This window comes from Cariama cristata, unplaced genomic scaffold (assembly GCF_000690535.1).
Source record: "Cariama cristata isolate BGI_N322 unplaced genomic scaffold, ASM69053v1 scaffold11821, whole genome shotgun sequence".
NCBI classification, from domain to species: domain Eukaryota; kingdom Metazoa; phylum Chordata; class Aves; order Cariamiformes; family Cariamidae; genus Cariama; species Cariama cristata.
In genome coordinates this window covers 16834-31805 of record NW_009601066.1, presented here as the reverse complement: position 1 = coordinate 31805, position 14972 = coordinate 16834, and the positions used below count along the sequence as shown (strand labels likewise).

The 14972-nt window shown below is 41.5% G+C and overlaps 1 protein-coding gene across 1 annotated transcript; it reads left to right on the top strand.

The window, feature by feature from the left end:
- Positions 1-3921: 3921 nt before the first annotated feature.
- GAS7 (growth arrest-specific 7) lies at positions 3922-12909 on the top strand (the record flags this gene model as incomplete). The annotated part of the gene is made up of 5 exons (XM_009710300.1): positions 3922-4050; positions 6082-6205; positions 8684-8763; positions 11149-11247; positions 11963-12909. Coding segments are annotated over 5 exons (546 nt in total), but the record flags the coding sequence as incomplete, so codon positions are not given.
- Positions 12910-14972: the final 2063 nt, after the last annotated feature.

The following is a 14972-nucleotide window of genomic DNA, read 5'->3' as shown; positions in this document are numbered from 1 at the left end:
TCTCTATTTATATTACTATTAATATTAGCCTTAATATTATTATACTGTTTTTTTTCACTGTTACTGTTTTATTAAAGTTTGTTGTAAGTGCCAACCCGCCAGTCTCTCTCTCTTTTCTCCTCTCCTTCCCCCTCTGGGAAGGGACGGGGTTAACAGAGAGCATCTGCCACCCGCTTTAAGCGCCGGCCCAGCCTGAAACGGTGACAGGGCTCTAAGTTCCAGCCTGTTCAAGTAAATTTACCTAGAGCTTGTAACAGATTGCTTCTGTAGAGGAAGAAATAAAAATTAATATTTGGCTTCTCAACAAGAATCTATCTATCTGAAGGGAAGAGAACCATGACTCTGACTTCTTCATATCGTTAGCCTTTCTGAAAAGTGCACTGGGAAGTTATTTCTTGTTATTTTTGAATCTTCTCTGAAATGATGGCCAAGGAGATTTCTTGTATAAATTATGGTATTTATCTGATTTTTTTTCCACCACGTGACATACTCTTGCATCCTGCTACATTATGTTAACCTCTGTGGGTGATCAAGTTCAATACAGTGGCAGATATCTCAGCACAACAGCCATGTTCTGGAGGAAAATTATAGCTCTGCACTGTTTGTAAGCGACTATGCAGAGGTTACTCAGGCAACCAGGCACTGCATTGGTAACCTGCTGCTCTGCTTCAAACTTCTACTTCAGGGCTGTAATTAGTGAAATACTTCTTGCTCCCCGTTGTCTTCCTGTATTGTTTTCCAAGAGGAAGAAATGCACCCTGGAGTGGTGTGTGCATGTAGGCAGGCAATGTATAGGGCCTCTTTCATTATTTTACCTTTCCTTAAACCCTGCACAGAAACTCCTGTAGCATCCTCTGAACTCTTCCTGTACCTGCTGTGGGAGTTCCTAGTTTCGGCTTTCTTTTATTAACAGAATATGTTTTTAAACATATTATTGCTATTACTTTCCGAGAAGTTATTCTTGGAAGTAGTAATTATATTTCTCGTTGATAGTCAAATAAAACCAGTCAGTGCTGGCACAAGCAGTCAGTACAGTGCAGAGCACACCAAGAATATTCAATCATAAACACCAGCCTTGAAGACTTTGAACAACTTCTGTGACAATCCTTCATGGCACTGTTATATTGAGGGTCATGAACAGATTGGAGAAGGTGACTGCACTCTCATGGCATTTGGAACATAAAATATTACTACACTGCTAATGCCTGTACAGACTGGCATGTCAGCTGTAGATACATGCGCACAAGGAATCCTTCAAGAAGGCTGTCATGGCACTGAACCTCTTCTCCAGCTATCTGATTATCCCTCACTGAGCTCCAGGAGGTGAGTTCTGCTGGAAGAGGAGATGCACATGTGTTGTACTAGTTGAAGTCATGGTGGGCTGGCCTGGATGTGCTGGTGTGTTACCAGCCATTCTGGAAATGATGCTGATGGAGCAAAGGGAAAAATGAGTACTTGTGAAATCAGAATAATTTTTGAAGTGTGATTTCTGATAACTCAGCTGTGTACTTTCTCCAGCATTTAATACTATGATTAACCCTATGCCTCTATCTTCCTGCTTAAGTCGCTGCCATACTCATACAGAGATACAGGGTCTCTGTCCTATACGTGATAACTTCTTTTAGCAAACTTCTTGAGGTTTCAAGTCCTTTGTCACCTGTTCAGTGATGGTTAAGTGTTAGAGTTGTTTGTACACAGTGGTGCTTTAAATCTCTTCATCTTAGGAAAGTAGTTTGTCGTTTTTTTAATCTATTGCATGCATTTGAAAATGTTTTAGCAAGATTTTCTACCAATAAAAAAAGAAAAAATGATAAATATGGACAACTATAATGCAGCATTTAAAAGCCTGGGTCATTCACATGTGAGACTATTTTGTAGCTTGTGATACCTCTTGCAAGATGTAAGTTCAAGCAGTATAATGATGCTAGAAGAAAGATGACTGCCTTCACTGAGAAGACTGCCTCTTTGATTCCTAGAACACAAAAGTGGAGAAAGCAGTTGCCTTGCATTTTGAGCCTCCTGGTGATGCGTTTCCCATCTTTGTGAAGATCTCAGAATTTCCCATCCCATTAAAAACCATGTGAAATAAACAAATATGTTTACTTTCTATTAGGCAAGTGAAATGCCCTCCTGTTTGGTGTGTCCCTGGCCCTGGGGATTTTTGTAAGGGTTTTCACAGCAATGCCTACTTATGTCAGATGAGTCAGGTTGCCACCTCTTCCATTGAGGATGATTGACTCATGTTGGATTTTTTGCCCAGGTTAATCCATTTATTAATGGAGCAGTCTGAAAGGCACATAGATGGTTTAGCTACTTCAAATTCAGTTGGACACAGACATCTCTGTCAGTTGTAATATATTACCTCTGGAGTTCACTGAAGCCATCCTGAACTTCTCTCTGTTCCAGTTTCGTTGAGCATTGACAATGCTCCTGACACTGCTATCGGTTTGTACCTCTGTTCTTGAGAGAGTTTGTGTAACCGTGCTGGACCGCAGAGTTGTGAACAAGTCTTTATTAGCTTGTCTGGGGCCATCCTGATGAGACTGTCTTAAAAATATTGTCCAGAATTTTGTAGTCCAACCCCCCAGTCAGAGCAGGACTCAGAGTCAGTGGATCAAGTCAGCTACATCTTTGTCTAGCAGAGTCTTCAGTGTCTGAAAGGACAGAGATTTCATGACCTCTCTGGTCAGCCTGTTCCAGTGCCCAGCTACCATTTGGGTGATTTATTTTTTTTTTAAATTACATTCAACCTGAACTTCTCAAAGCTCAGTTGTGTGTTGTGACATCGCCTAGCCCTATGAAGAAGAATTTGGATCTATTACCCTTGCATCTGACCTTCAGATAACTGTAGGCCGTACTAGATCACCATGGTGCCAGTCTTCATCTGCCTAAATAAGCTCAGCTTTAGGCTTGTTTAACCTCTAGGATGTGTGCTGTAGGGCTTTGATTGTCTTTGTAGCCGCTCTCCATTAAAAGGCTGTAGTAAACTTGAATGAAGTTTCCTTCTCCATTAAAATAGCACTGGAAAAAGGCCAAAAATACTTGCTTTCAAGGACTCTTTGATATTTCTCCACTGTGGGCCATGTTAGGTGATTATGGACTTGGCTGGCCTGTGTTGATGGAGTCCAGCATGCCCACAGGAGGCACAATAGAAAAGAAGTATTTGGTTGCTTCTGGGGAGGTGAAATAGCCGTTTCCCTTCAGAGTACATTTCCTAGATGTCAAAACTGTCTATCAGAAAGCCAAAGAGCAATATGATACAATCTCTGATAGAGTTTAGTATTACTGACTCTGAAGTCCTGCTTGTAAGAGGTAAGTCACATGCGCAGTCTTGATGGATCTCTCCTGAGTTCATTTCAGTGGTTTCTTGCCACTACTTAGAGAGTAAATACTCTGGCTTCTCTTTAGGCTTCCTTATACTTGACAGAAATTAATAAAATATGCCCTTAATGGATCTCTTTTCGCTATGCAAGAAACACAAACTTGTCACCACGGTCCACTCACTCACCTTATTGCAATCAGGCGTAGTGGCTTTAGTTTGTGTACTTTGTATTTTTTTAAGCAAGTTGCATCAGGCTAGAATCAGAGCACCTCAAGTAGTCCTTTAGATATTGCCTGCAGTTTGATCTTCTGTGTACGGAGAGAGAGATGATTTAGCAGGGAGAGAGGAAGACAAGTTTTCTGTCGTTTTTCTACCTTCAGTAAATGTTCCCTTAACAGAGCTGTCCTGCAAAGAGTTGAGTTTTGCAGTAGCTTCACTCAGAGCTCCCTTGGGGAAGAGAAGTGTTGCTGTATGAGATGGCCTTTGGCTGCAGTGTCTGTGTTGTTTCCTCTCTGTCCTGAGCTCTGCTCAGCAGAAGAGCCAGGAATTACTGCCCAGCTGTTCATTATTGCCATTTCTTCCTTTGTTTTCATTACCAGCTTCAGAGCGAGGTAGAGAAACCCCTGCTCAACTTCAGAGAGAACTTTAAGAAAGACATGAAGAAGTGTGACCACCATATTGCAGACTTACGGAAGCATCTGGCCAGCCGCTATGCAGCAGTTGAAAAGGTGGGAGCAGAGAACAAACTGGAGAGTTTATGAGATACTGGTGGTTTGGACAGAAAAGCAGCTGTCCCATGGAAAGTTTCTGTTCTGCCACAGAGAACCACAAGGGTTTCTGCTGAGTGCTTTCTGCTGTTAGTTATGCTTTGCCATGCCCCAGATACTGTTTGCTGCTTAACCTGAGATTTGGGAAACTGGGGGCTATAGGCAGGGCTAACGCATTACTGCTGAACTGGCTTTTTGTTTCATCCTCCCCTTCCCAGTTTGGGACAATATGTTTCTAATACCTTTGATGAAAATACCCCTTGCTCATGTGCATCTGGAAGTCACATCTATTGCCCTCAAAATTTAAAATCCTCTGCCTTAGAATAGCAGCAGGATCAGACCAAAGGCTCGCCTGGCTCAGTATCCTCTCGTGCTGTGGCCGAAAGCAGATGGCCAAAGAAGACAGCTCGAACCCGGCACAGCAGGTCACAAACCCTCTCCCAGTTCCTGTTTTCTGTGCCTCACAGCAAACATCCTCACCTGAAAAACCCAAACAGCAGCAGCACCCTATTATCAGGGGCTGTTTTAACATGAACATCCAGTATGTATCTGAAGTTGTGATTTAGGGAGAATTTTATACCCACAAAAAATGCTCTCTTAGCAGCAGCTGGCAGGAAATGGGATACCCATGTCTTGGCTGCCAAGACACTTATGCCAAATGGTATCCTCATGTGGTTTGCTCTTGGGTGTAAGTTGGAAATGAAAATACCATGCTCAGTCAACCCGGAAGGTTGTTTGGGCTTTCATTAAAAATCAAAGTGCACATGAGAAAGTTCACCCGGGGACAGAATTGTTGCAGAATACACAAGGTTATTAGACCATATGTATGCAGGGAAGGCATGTTTCTGCAAAACAGTAAGTTCTTCACCATCATATCTGCAAAGAAACACAGTCCTCAATAGGGACATTGAAAAGAGTGAATTAGAATAGCCTTGAGAAGGAGGAATAAAAAAAGGGAAAAGCCATGTCTACATTGTGCCTGATGAAGCACACAGTTTCTCTCCAGTTGCTTTCCTGCAGCTCCCTCTTGTGAGCTGCCAAACCAAGCACAGGGTTTTTAAGTGTTCAAGTAATGAAATACTTAAGTAATGCCCCAAGAGCATTGTAACTTGCAGGCTGGTGTGACTGTAGAAAACTGCAAGGTGCTAAAAAAACCTAATCATCCAAGTTTAGTTTTAAACACTGTAACTGGATAAAGAACAAATGTGACCTATTTTATAACAAGTCTGTGCAAAACAAGTTATTTTTATTTTATGTATTTAGGCAACCTCAGCGAATGAGGTGACAGCAAGCATATGTGGTAATGATGTTTATTTGTTAAGACACTTTACTAATTTGCTTGTAGAAGTTCAGTAATGCTACTGGTAATTCAGGTTTTAAAAGCCTGAAGAACTTTAAAGTAATTTAAATAATCAGTTGTAACCAGGTCTCAGGTTCTTGATTTCTGTAGTATGAACTGCTGTTGTCATGAACCTGAATTAGTTTTTCTGAAATAAGTCTAAAAGTTCCTATTGTTAGAGTTTCTGGTAAGTATGTATTGAATTCAGAAGATACTTAAATATAAATTTTGTAAGATACTTGAAATTCTTTCAACAATTTAGATCCTAAGGAAAGGAAATGGAAATGGAAGAGGTGTCTTGGTGATGCTGGTTAAGACATTTGGAAGAGTTCCAGCTCCTCTTTCTTCCAGAAATAGTGAGAAAGTTACTAAGAAACGCGAAAGTCTGATGATGCCTTTTGTACTGTGCCTTTCTAAGAACCTATGAAGAGTTCAGATGCTTTTGTGATTTGTTGGTGCCAACTTCTATATGGTGGTATGACACTTCTTTGAACATCACATGGTGTCTTAAAAACTTGAATCCCAGTTAGGACCCAGTTTTATGCAGAGTCTCTGACTTCTTACTGACAAATACTTGTGTGAAGGAGTCATAGATGGCTGAAAGCAGCTGTCAGCTCTTTTTCTCTAAAACATATGACTTTAATTACTCCAAGGCCCGGAAAGCCTTGACAGAGAGACAGAAGGATCTGGAAATGAAAACGCAGCAGCTAGAGGTGAAGCTCAGCAACAAGACAGAAGAGGAAATTAAGAAGGCAAGACGGAAGTCCACGCAAGCGGGTGAGTACCTGTGTCCATCGGGGGCAAACACAGCCCTGTGGATGACAGGAACAAGATGGGATGCAACTGCAGATCCATCCACATGTTTCTTGTTGTTTAATATTGTAGCTGCAAACTCAAAGTGAACCGTGCTACAAATCTGTTTGGTATTAAATCCTCTGAAGAAACAAGCCCAGTTTTTCCAAGTCAGACATCACAAAATGATGATTTTGGTAGCTGGGGTTAGAACAGTAAAAGGAGGGTGAATTGTCCTTTTGTTTTGTGAAAGTGTGCCGAGATGTTTGTGAATGCTGAATGTTTGTGAAATTTTCAAAGTCAGATTCAAAGAAGCTCAGCTGAGGATGTCTCTTCCTTAAATCATAGTTCCTTCCTTGGTTCTTTCCTAAATCACAGTCACCCACAGCTATGTGGGTGCTTATTAAGCTTGCTATTACTGTTTTTTTTTTTCCTTGAAACTGAACTTTTTTGTCTTTTTTCCACTGCTACTCAGTGATTAAAGTGTTTTCTGCTCAAGGGATACTGAGGATATAGTATATGCTATACTGTACTGAGGACACAGCTACTTGATGTGACCTATGCAGGTTTTGTAGAGGCTCAAAACATTTCTACAGCATCCATCAGGAACTCTCTTTCTTGAGACCTGCAAAGCTGATATGTGCAGCTCTGTCAGTACCTTTGCTGAAAATATATTTTAACTGGAGCTTCTGTGTTTCATCCCTTCATAGGTCCATTCCTTGGCAGAGTGGTCCTTCATAGTTCTGAGGCTTTTAAAACTTCAGGATAGCCTGTCAGGGTTTTGAGGAGACTAAGAAGAGTCATTCCTAGTGAGACCATGTGTATAGATAAGTATTTGAGGAGAAACAAAAGTTATGTGTTAGCGTCTGGAGGCTCCATGAGAGATGCTCTTTATCCATCTGCAAATTCACAGCCTCTCTGTATTCTCTTGAGTCCTCAGATATTGTTTGTAATAGGTATTTATTGAACAAGCCAGGGAGAGCTGAAGGTCGGATGAGAGTAACCCAGAGTTCGCTGTGAATGTCCTCATCGCTCTCCCCCACTTCGTGCCACTGTTGCGGTGCGTGGCAGGGGAGGAGTTGCCCCATCCTGGCAGGTAGTGCTACCCAGCAGCCCAGCTGGGGTGCTTACGATGCACACAGCAGCAATGTGTAGTGATCTAGCTTTGAAATTAAACCTGCTGCAAATGGATGATAGGACTAGAGAGCTCTAGACCAGAGCCCTTCTATGATCCCACCAGTTACTGATACATGGCGTTGCTTTCTGCTCCCATGGATTGTTAATGTGTTTCATGTTCCTGACTCTACAGTGGCTCATATTCACTCAGGTCGGTGGAGAATATGCCGAAGTCAGATAGCTCCCGAGGAACCTCCTGGAATGTGGGAGCCATTACTTCGGACTTGTCATGTCAAACTAGGCATTCCCTGTCTAGGTGGATAAGCTTATTGCCAACCTTTAAGCCCTGAATCCTGGCTTCTTTGTAGAGTTTTGTTGCCACCCCAAGTTCTAAGTCCATGGAGACTTCCAGATGCATTTAATTCTTTGACATTTGTTGGAGTACTTTTCATAAAGCTTGATTCATCCCTGGTTTATGTATAAGGACCTTTTTCCACCTAAAGCAACAGGATGAATTTGAGCCCTGGACCTAGGTGTCAAACCATTAGGGAAAGCATAACTGAGCCTCATTTAAAGAAGAAAGAGAATTTACTAACTGGAAAGCAGTAATCTGTGAGACATGCCATCCAGATTTTCCATGCACCTTTTCTTCTCTGTCAGAGCAAAGTCCTGCAACAAATCGAAAAACTGAAATATGAAATGAAATGCAAAAAATTGAAATAATTGCAGCTTACTATGTTACTGCCCTGAACACGGGAGGAAGGCAGAGCTTGACTGGAATCATGCATCTTTAGAGGCTGGAGAATGCATGAGTGTGCAGCTGGGTTGAGGTTGCAAATAAGTGTCCCTCAATCTCAGACAGCTTGAGACTGACACTTTGCTCCCGTTTTAAACAGACCCATCTTAGAATGCAGTCTTGCTTACAGAGTGCTACCCTGAAGCTCAAGAACTCATTATCATTGATTTCCCATTTTAATTATTTTATTTCTCAGGTATAACTGTCTGTCTATGACTTTTGTTTTTTTAAACTGAAGTAACTTGCTTTCATAGTTCTGGGCATTTTGTAAAATATTACTTAATGTTCATATTTTTCTTTTAAAATCTTGTCTTTCCCCCTCATTCTTTCTCACCCTCATCACCTGATCTTTAACAACACATCAAGTGCATGCATTTTGTTGAAATTTTGTTGAACACAGCAAATAGCATGTAACAGAACTGCCTTCAGCTCCACCAGGACTGACCTCCAAACCCTCTGGCTCTGTCTACAAAACCTGAACTGCAATTTGCTTCTAAGCTCCATAACACTGGCTAGAGAAGACTAATGTGTTGCTGTCTTGAACTTTTCAGGAGATGACCTGATGCGCTGTGTGGATCTTTACAATCAAGCCCAGTCCAAGTGGTTTGAGGAAATGGTGACCACCACTCTGGTATGTAACTCTGCGTAGTACCTTACATGTATAAAATTGCAAAATTGTAATAGTGTACAACATTCATCACTCCTAGCTAGTTACAGTGCAAAGCAGTGGGAAAAACTGGGTGACAAATCTCCCATTGTATTTCCCATTCTCAGTTCTAAAAAAAAATCCTATCATTAGGGGAAGGAAGAAATAATTGTTTCTTTGCAGAAGGCATTAAACCAGTTCAGGGCTGTTTAGGGGCCAGAACACTGGAATTGTCCCCAGGAAGGATGAAGTAATGCACAAGACAGACATGGGAAAACATGATAAATCATTGAATCCATTTAAACATTAATGAATTTTTATATTCCATGATTTTACAATTTCTTCACAAGTATTGCCAGCTCAGAGAAGGTATGCTTTAATTGCCTATTGTTCTATTTCTCTGAAGATAACACAGCTCACAGTATTCGCCCTAAAGGTGTATACCTTTGGAGTTAGTCACGACGATGCCAAGATACAGCTTTGATGTGCTGTATTCCTTGAAATACCTGTACTTTGGTTTTAGGACTCCTCTCTCGTCATTCCTTAGAGCCCTTCTGGACAACAGCCAATTACTTTCAAAAGTGGAAAACAAAAATATCTTTTGCATGTATTTTTTTCTCATTGGACAAACACAAAACTGTAAACTCCTCCTAATAAGAAGCAGGGTAATAAATTGCTCAGCATTTGGAAGTGTGTCAGTGCAATATTTGAACTGCAGTAAAGAAATAAAGGCAGATGGGTGAGTGGAAAACCAGGAGGCAGGCATCTTCCCAAAAGCGGAACAAGAGAGAAAATGTTGACTATTCCTATACATAAGGGATCTTATTCTCCTCTCACCTTCACTGATGGTTTCTCACTGATGCAAATGGCACTGACCATCAGTGCCACTGTGTCCAGGGATGGCTGGGTATATGTTAGCTGCATATTTGCTCCTGGAGAAGTATGACTCAGAAGTACGCTTGTAGATAGCTCAAGAGGGAAGTGATAGCCTGCAGGCTGCACAGCAGGTTTGTTAGTTGTGAAACTCAGGCTGAGAAGCATTTGAAGGTAGGTCTTGGTATACACTAATATAAAATCGAAACTGAAGAACAGTCTGCATCTGATCAGCTCAGGTACAGATTAGTTCATATGCAATACAAAGTAGAGAGAATCAAGGTCTGAAGATTGTGTTTCCTTGTGTACCTTCCTTCCTGAAGTTTCAGTGCAGATACAGTGCACGTTCTGCATAGGACATGCTTACCAGCACTAGCACACTGGATTCTGTGTTCTGGTCCTGTGCATCTGTGCCCTAAATAAGAGAGTCTGAGTTCAAAGTGGGCCATTTTTTCCATAAGGGCAGTACATCAACTGGCAACAGTAATAGCAGCTCAGACTGTTTCACTCGTGTCCATACCATAAGCTCCTTTGCTCTTCTTCCTGCCCAGGCAGATAGCCTACCACCTTAGATGTTTGTGCTGTAATGAAAAGTCTGTTTCCCAAAGGATGTTTAACAAATTGCTGATAGCACAGGGAAGGCAGTGTAGCAGCCTGCCTGCTTGTATATGCTCAGGTTGCCGCTCCACCATGATGCCCAGTAAGTGGACACCAGAAATGCCCTCTGAAGGCAGGTTTTTTAAGATTGACCCCGTTGATGTGCCTGTGAATACAGAGCTTTCTAGTGATAACAGCAAAGTCCATTACAGTATGTGTCTTTAAAGGCAGACTTCCATAGCATGCTGCTTCTACTCCTGCCACTCAGATGGACAAGGAATGATTAAATGCAGATTTTGGGCTATAATTTCAGAATCCAGGAGAAGGGGGAGGCAGAAAAAATCAGGAGGAAAGTTAGAAGTCAGCTGCCTTTTGAGCTAAAACATTGTTGGGGTCTGCTTACTGCCAGCTGAGCAAGATGGAGACTTGTCCCAGCTCATCATCTGGTGAACAGATAAAAATGCTCTTACAGGTGTCTGGTTAGACCGAGTGCAGTCAGGCCCTCTGAGCCATACACCCCAACACGATCTCCTGCTCCCCCAAGGAATCACTGTAACTTCTGGAGCTAGCAACAAAGCATGCAAAGCTTCTTGCAGGAAACACATTCACTCTTATTTTCAGCGTCCCTGAAGACAGTAGCTCCTCTCTCTGCCTTGGTTGTCTGAGTTTTGGAAAGGTTTCGACCTTTTCTGTCATTAGGGTCAGGCTGAAGTGGCTTCTGTTGCTTGCTGTCTCTACTTCTCTGCAAATCAGAGGGATATGCAACCACAGAGTTCAGCTCTAAAGCATGACCCTGGGGTAGTATTGCACTGACTGGCAGCCTTTTGTGTGTCATCCTTTCTCTGGGCCTTCAAGCTCAGCTTCCAAGAAAAATATGGACTTGTTTTTCTTCATGTTCAGGAGCTTGAGAGACTAGAAGTTGAAAGGGTGGAGATGATTCGACAGCATCTTTGCCAGTATACACAGCTGCGACATGAGACAGACATGTTCAACCAAAGTGTAAGTCTGCTTTTTGTTCAGTCCCTTTGGTCTTTACTGTGCTTCAGCTGAGCAGAATGGTCCCTATCCTGATCTGACTGACCTGTATCAAAAGAAGATGTGAAAAGTGTATGTGGTCAGCAGCACTGCACTGCCACCCAACAGTCCTGCTCCTCCAGGACTTTCTAATCCTGGTTACATTTCATGCTGCTGGATCACAGCTTTTTGCTGGGAAAAACAGTGAATTGAATTACATTTGGTCAGCATAAGCCATTATTAGCTATCCCAGCATGATGCAGTACTCCTTGAGGCTATCTGTTCTTGCAAGGAAGATGGTAAATAGTTTCACTGTTGGAGGAGGGAGTATATATATTTTTCTTACTAAAAAACTGGCTAGTTTTCAAATGTTAAAATATGGAGGATGTATGCCGACCTCAGTACATGGTTGTATTTGTTGTGAAGTACAGATTGCAGGACAGGAGTCAGAGACCAACTGGCCAGTGCTTGGCATAGGAAGCCTGTCTCTGCTTGACATTAAAAGCCTCTTCTCTGCTTCCCGCTATGAGGCTTCACAGTCAGATCTGGCTGTTGTCCACCGAGTCTTGCATACATGTAGTTCTCACTTGTCTGCAAATGCAATGTAGGTGTGCCTATAGCTGCTCTGTGCTTCAGAGCAATGACTGTCTCTGCTTGAAATGCACCCTTAACATTTTGATTCTTATTTTGTTCATTTTAGACAGTAGAGCTTGTGGATCAGTTGCTTCGGAAAGTGGATCCTGCCAAAGACAGGGAACTGTGGGTAAAAGAACACAAAACTGGAGATATCCGACCTGTGGACATGGAAATATAGACTGATCTATACTTGTATGTGATGAGTCCACTGAATTAACCAGGCTAATGTTTGTTTTTTAAGGGTCAGAAAAGCATAGAGAAAAGGCTGTTCCACTACCAGACACCTTGTAATTTATGCCTACACAGGCTATCTCTGTTACATTTAGTCATCAAAATGGTTCTCATTGTGCTAAGCCTTAAGCACCAGAGATTCCAGGGTGAAGAAACCAGATGTGTGCTTCCCACCAGAGGTTCCCAATTACATGTAGCTTCCAGAAGAAATCTGCTTTCTGGTACAGAGCGCACTCTGTTCTTCAGTGACTTTGTGCTACATCCCTTGCATGACTATCTTTATACAGGACATTAGAACAACCATGCAGTGAGCCTCTGACCAGCAAGCAGATAGCTGTTTGAACGTGATGCAGGAGGCAAGGAAGTCCTGATCATGAATCCCAGGTCTGTCACTGACTGCTTTCATGGCCATAGGCAAGTCAATTAACTTCTCTGGCTCCCCCACCTATAAAATACGTATATCTTGCAGCAGTGTTGTGCAAATACATTTACTTCATATAACACACTTTTCCCACTATGGCAGTGAAGTGATGGCCCTTCTCCCAAAATCTATGGAGAAGACTCCTGTTCTTCCTGTTTTATACTCCCTCTCAGGGATACATAAACCCATTATCATCATGATTTCTGTTCTAGGCCAATCAATAAGGTTGAAAGTGTTACCATCACACTTATTTATCAGGAAAGACTTGGTTGTGCTATACCTACCTCATTAGCTGTCTGAGTGCCCTCAATGACAGAAAGAGGTTATATACCAAGGAATAAATGAGATATTCAAAACCTTTCCTGCTTATGCAAGGTGTTTTCTCACAGAATCTCCTTAAAGACAGTCCTCTAACATTTCATTTGGGATCCAGGTTTAAATTGCCCTTTGTTGGTTCCTTCGGGTGAATATCACAGCCTTTAGGTATCTTTAATTACCAAGTTTGTCCAGCTAAATTGTGGGGTTTATCTTTTTAGAGCCTGGTTTTCAAAGGTCCCATGAATCTATGATACTAGATTGCATTAAATGTGGATGTAGGTGCCCAGCACTTCTGCACCATCAGATTCTTAACCTTAGGTTTTTCTTTTATTACCCTTACTGCAAACTACCAAAAATTCAACACTGCTGTTGGCACAGTGTGTTATGTAGTTTGGAGACTGGTTTTGAGAATGTCTTAATTTTCTTCTCCTGCTGTTATTTCTGATTCATTATTCAGTGTTGCTATTAATACATTTTTCAGCATTTCATACAATGCCAAGATTCTTACGATTCTTGCTTTAGATCCAGCAGAAACCTTGATTCTCACCACTGTGGCCTTTACTCAGTGTTTACTATGTTGTTATTGACAACTTCCCAAACCATACTGTTTCATTTGATCCGCAGTTATGCTCCACTTTATCTCATTATTACCATCCTGTTTTCCTCAGCACCAAATTGCATCCTTCTTTTGTTCTGTTACTGTTCCAGGTTTTTGTGAACCAGCCTCAAAGTGCTGTGATTAGATCATTGAGAATTAATATTGCCCTTTACAAATACAAACGGAGACACAGAGAAGTCTTATCTGAAACACATTTTTAATATTGCTGTGGTGATTATTTAGCTGGTTTTTTATTTCAAACTGAATTCTGTTGTTCCCTTTTTCTCAATGATCTCTTTAGCAGTATAGATTTGTTCCTGTCTTGCAAATGCCTCCACAACCCCCTTCTCTGCTGCATCATTAACTTTTATAAACTTTTGCACTTTGGCAGGTACAATGCCATGACCACTGCTGGCTCAGAGTCACTGTTCCTGGTGTGACACCTCCCGTACTGCACTTCCATTACACACTTCTGAATTTGTGACTATTTTATTCTCGGTGTTGGAAGTATCCAATATAGTGTTATGTGACCCTCTTCTAAGTCCCTGCAAAGACCATTGCAATACAGATAAAACATGGTTTGCCTAAGTGTCGCGTAGTCCTTGAGCTCAGTTAGAGTACATACACTTCCCTAGACTCCTCTTCTGCTGCTCAAGCAGGGAAGTTTCATGATGATCTCTCTTCTTTAGTCTTCCTATTGATTCATTGTCTGTCCTATTAATTTTTTTGGCATACCAATGTATACTTTTCCTCTCTCAACCATGCACTTTGGAGGACAGGCACTTTTTCAATTTTTTTTTTTTTAAACCACAGGTACAGGGTAAGCTTTCAAAGCTTCAATGGCCAAAAATAACTGGAGTACTTAAGAGCTGCATCTCAGGTCGATGCCTGTATTCTAAGAGGTATTGTAAATTAAAATGAGCAATCTTGATGACATCTCACCACATTCTTGTTTTGATTGCAAAACCAAGCTAGTTGAGCACTTTATACAGTATTCGTAATAAATACCTGAAATAATCTGTTATCAATTACACTTTATTTTTCCTCTTTCTTTAAGGGAGTTTGTTATTTTGTCTATCTTGGACTGGAAATACTGTCCTTTAGCACACGTTTCTCTGAGGACTGAAACGTATTTTGGTTCCTCTACTAAAATGTATTTAAGGTGCTCTCAAATCTCAGTTGTATTTTCTGGTAATTGTTTTTTCTCTTTCGTTTTATTTCCAGACAATTTTCCTACTTCTAGTTTTCGGTCAATTTGAAATGTTGCAGGAATGTGTGAGCTACACAGAACGATAATTCTCTTGAGGGAGTCTGTATCTCTTTTTCACTTCGATAATCTGAGGAGAGCACTTATACCTGGCTGTTAACCTTTACCCAGCAAACTCTCACATGGTGCTGCTCTGCAGTGGGTGAGGTGCTTCCTCTACAAGACTTTCATCTGTAATCGGTGGAAGTGTTAGGGAAGTTTTGCTGTTGCCTGTAGGCAGTTTCCAGCTTATTTCCTGC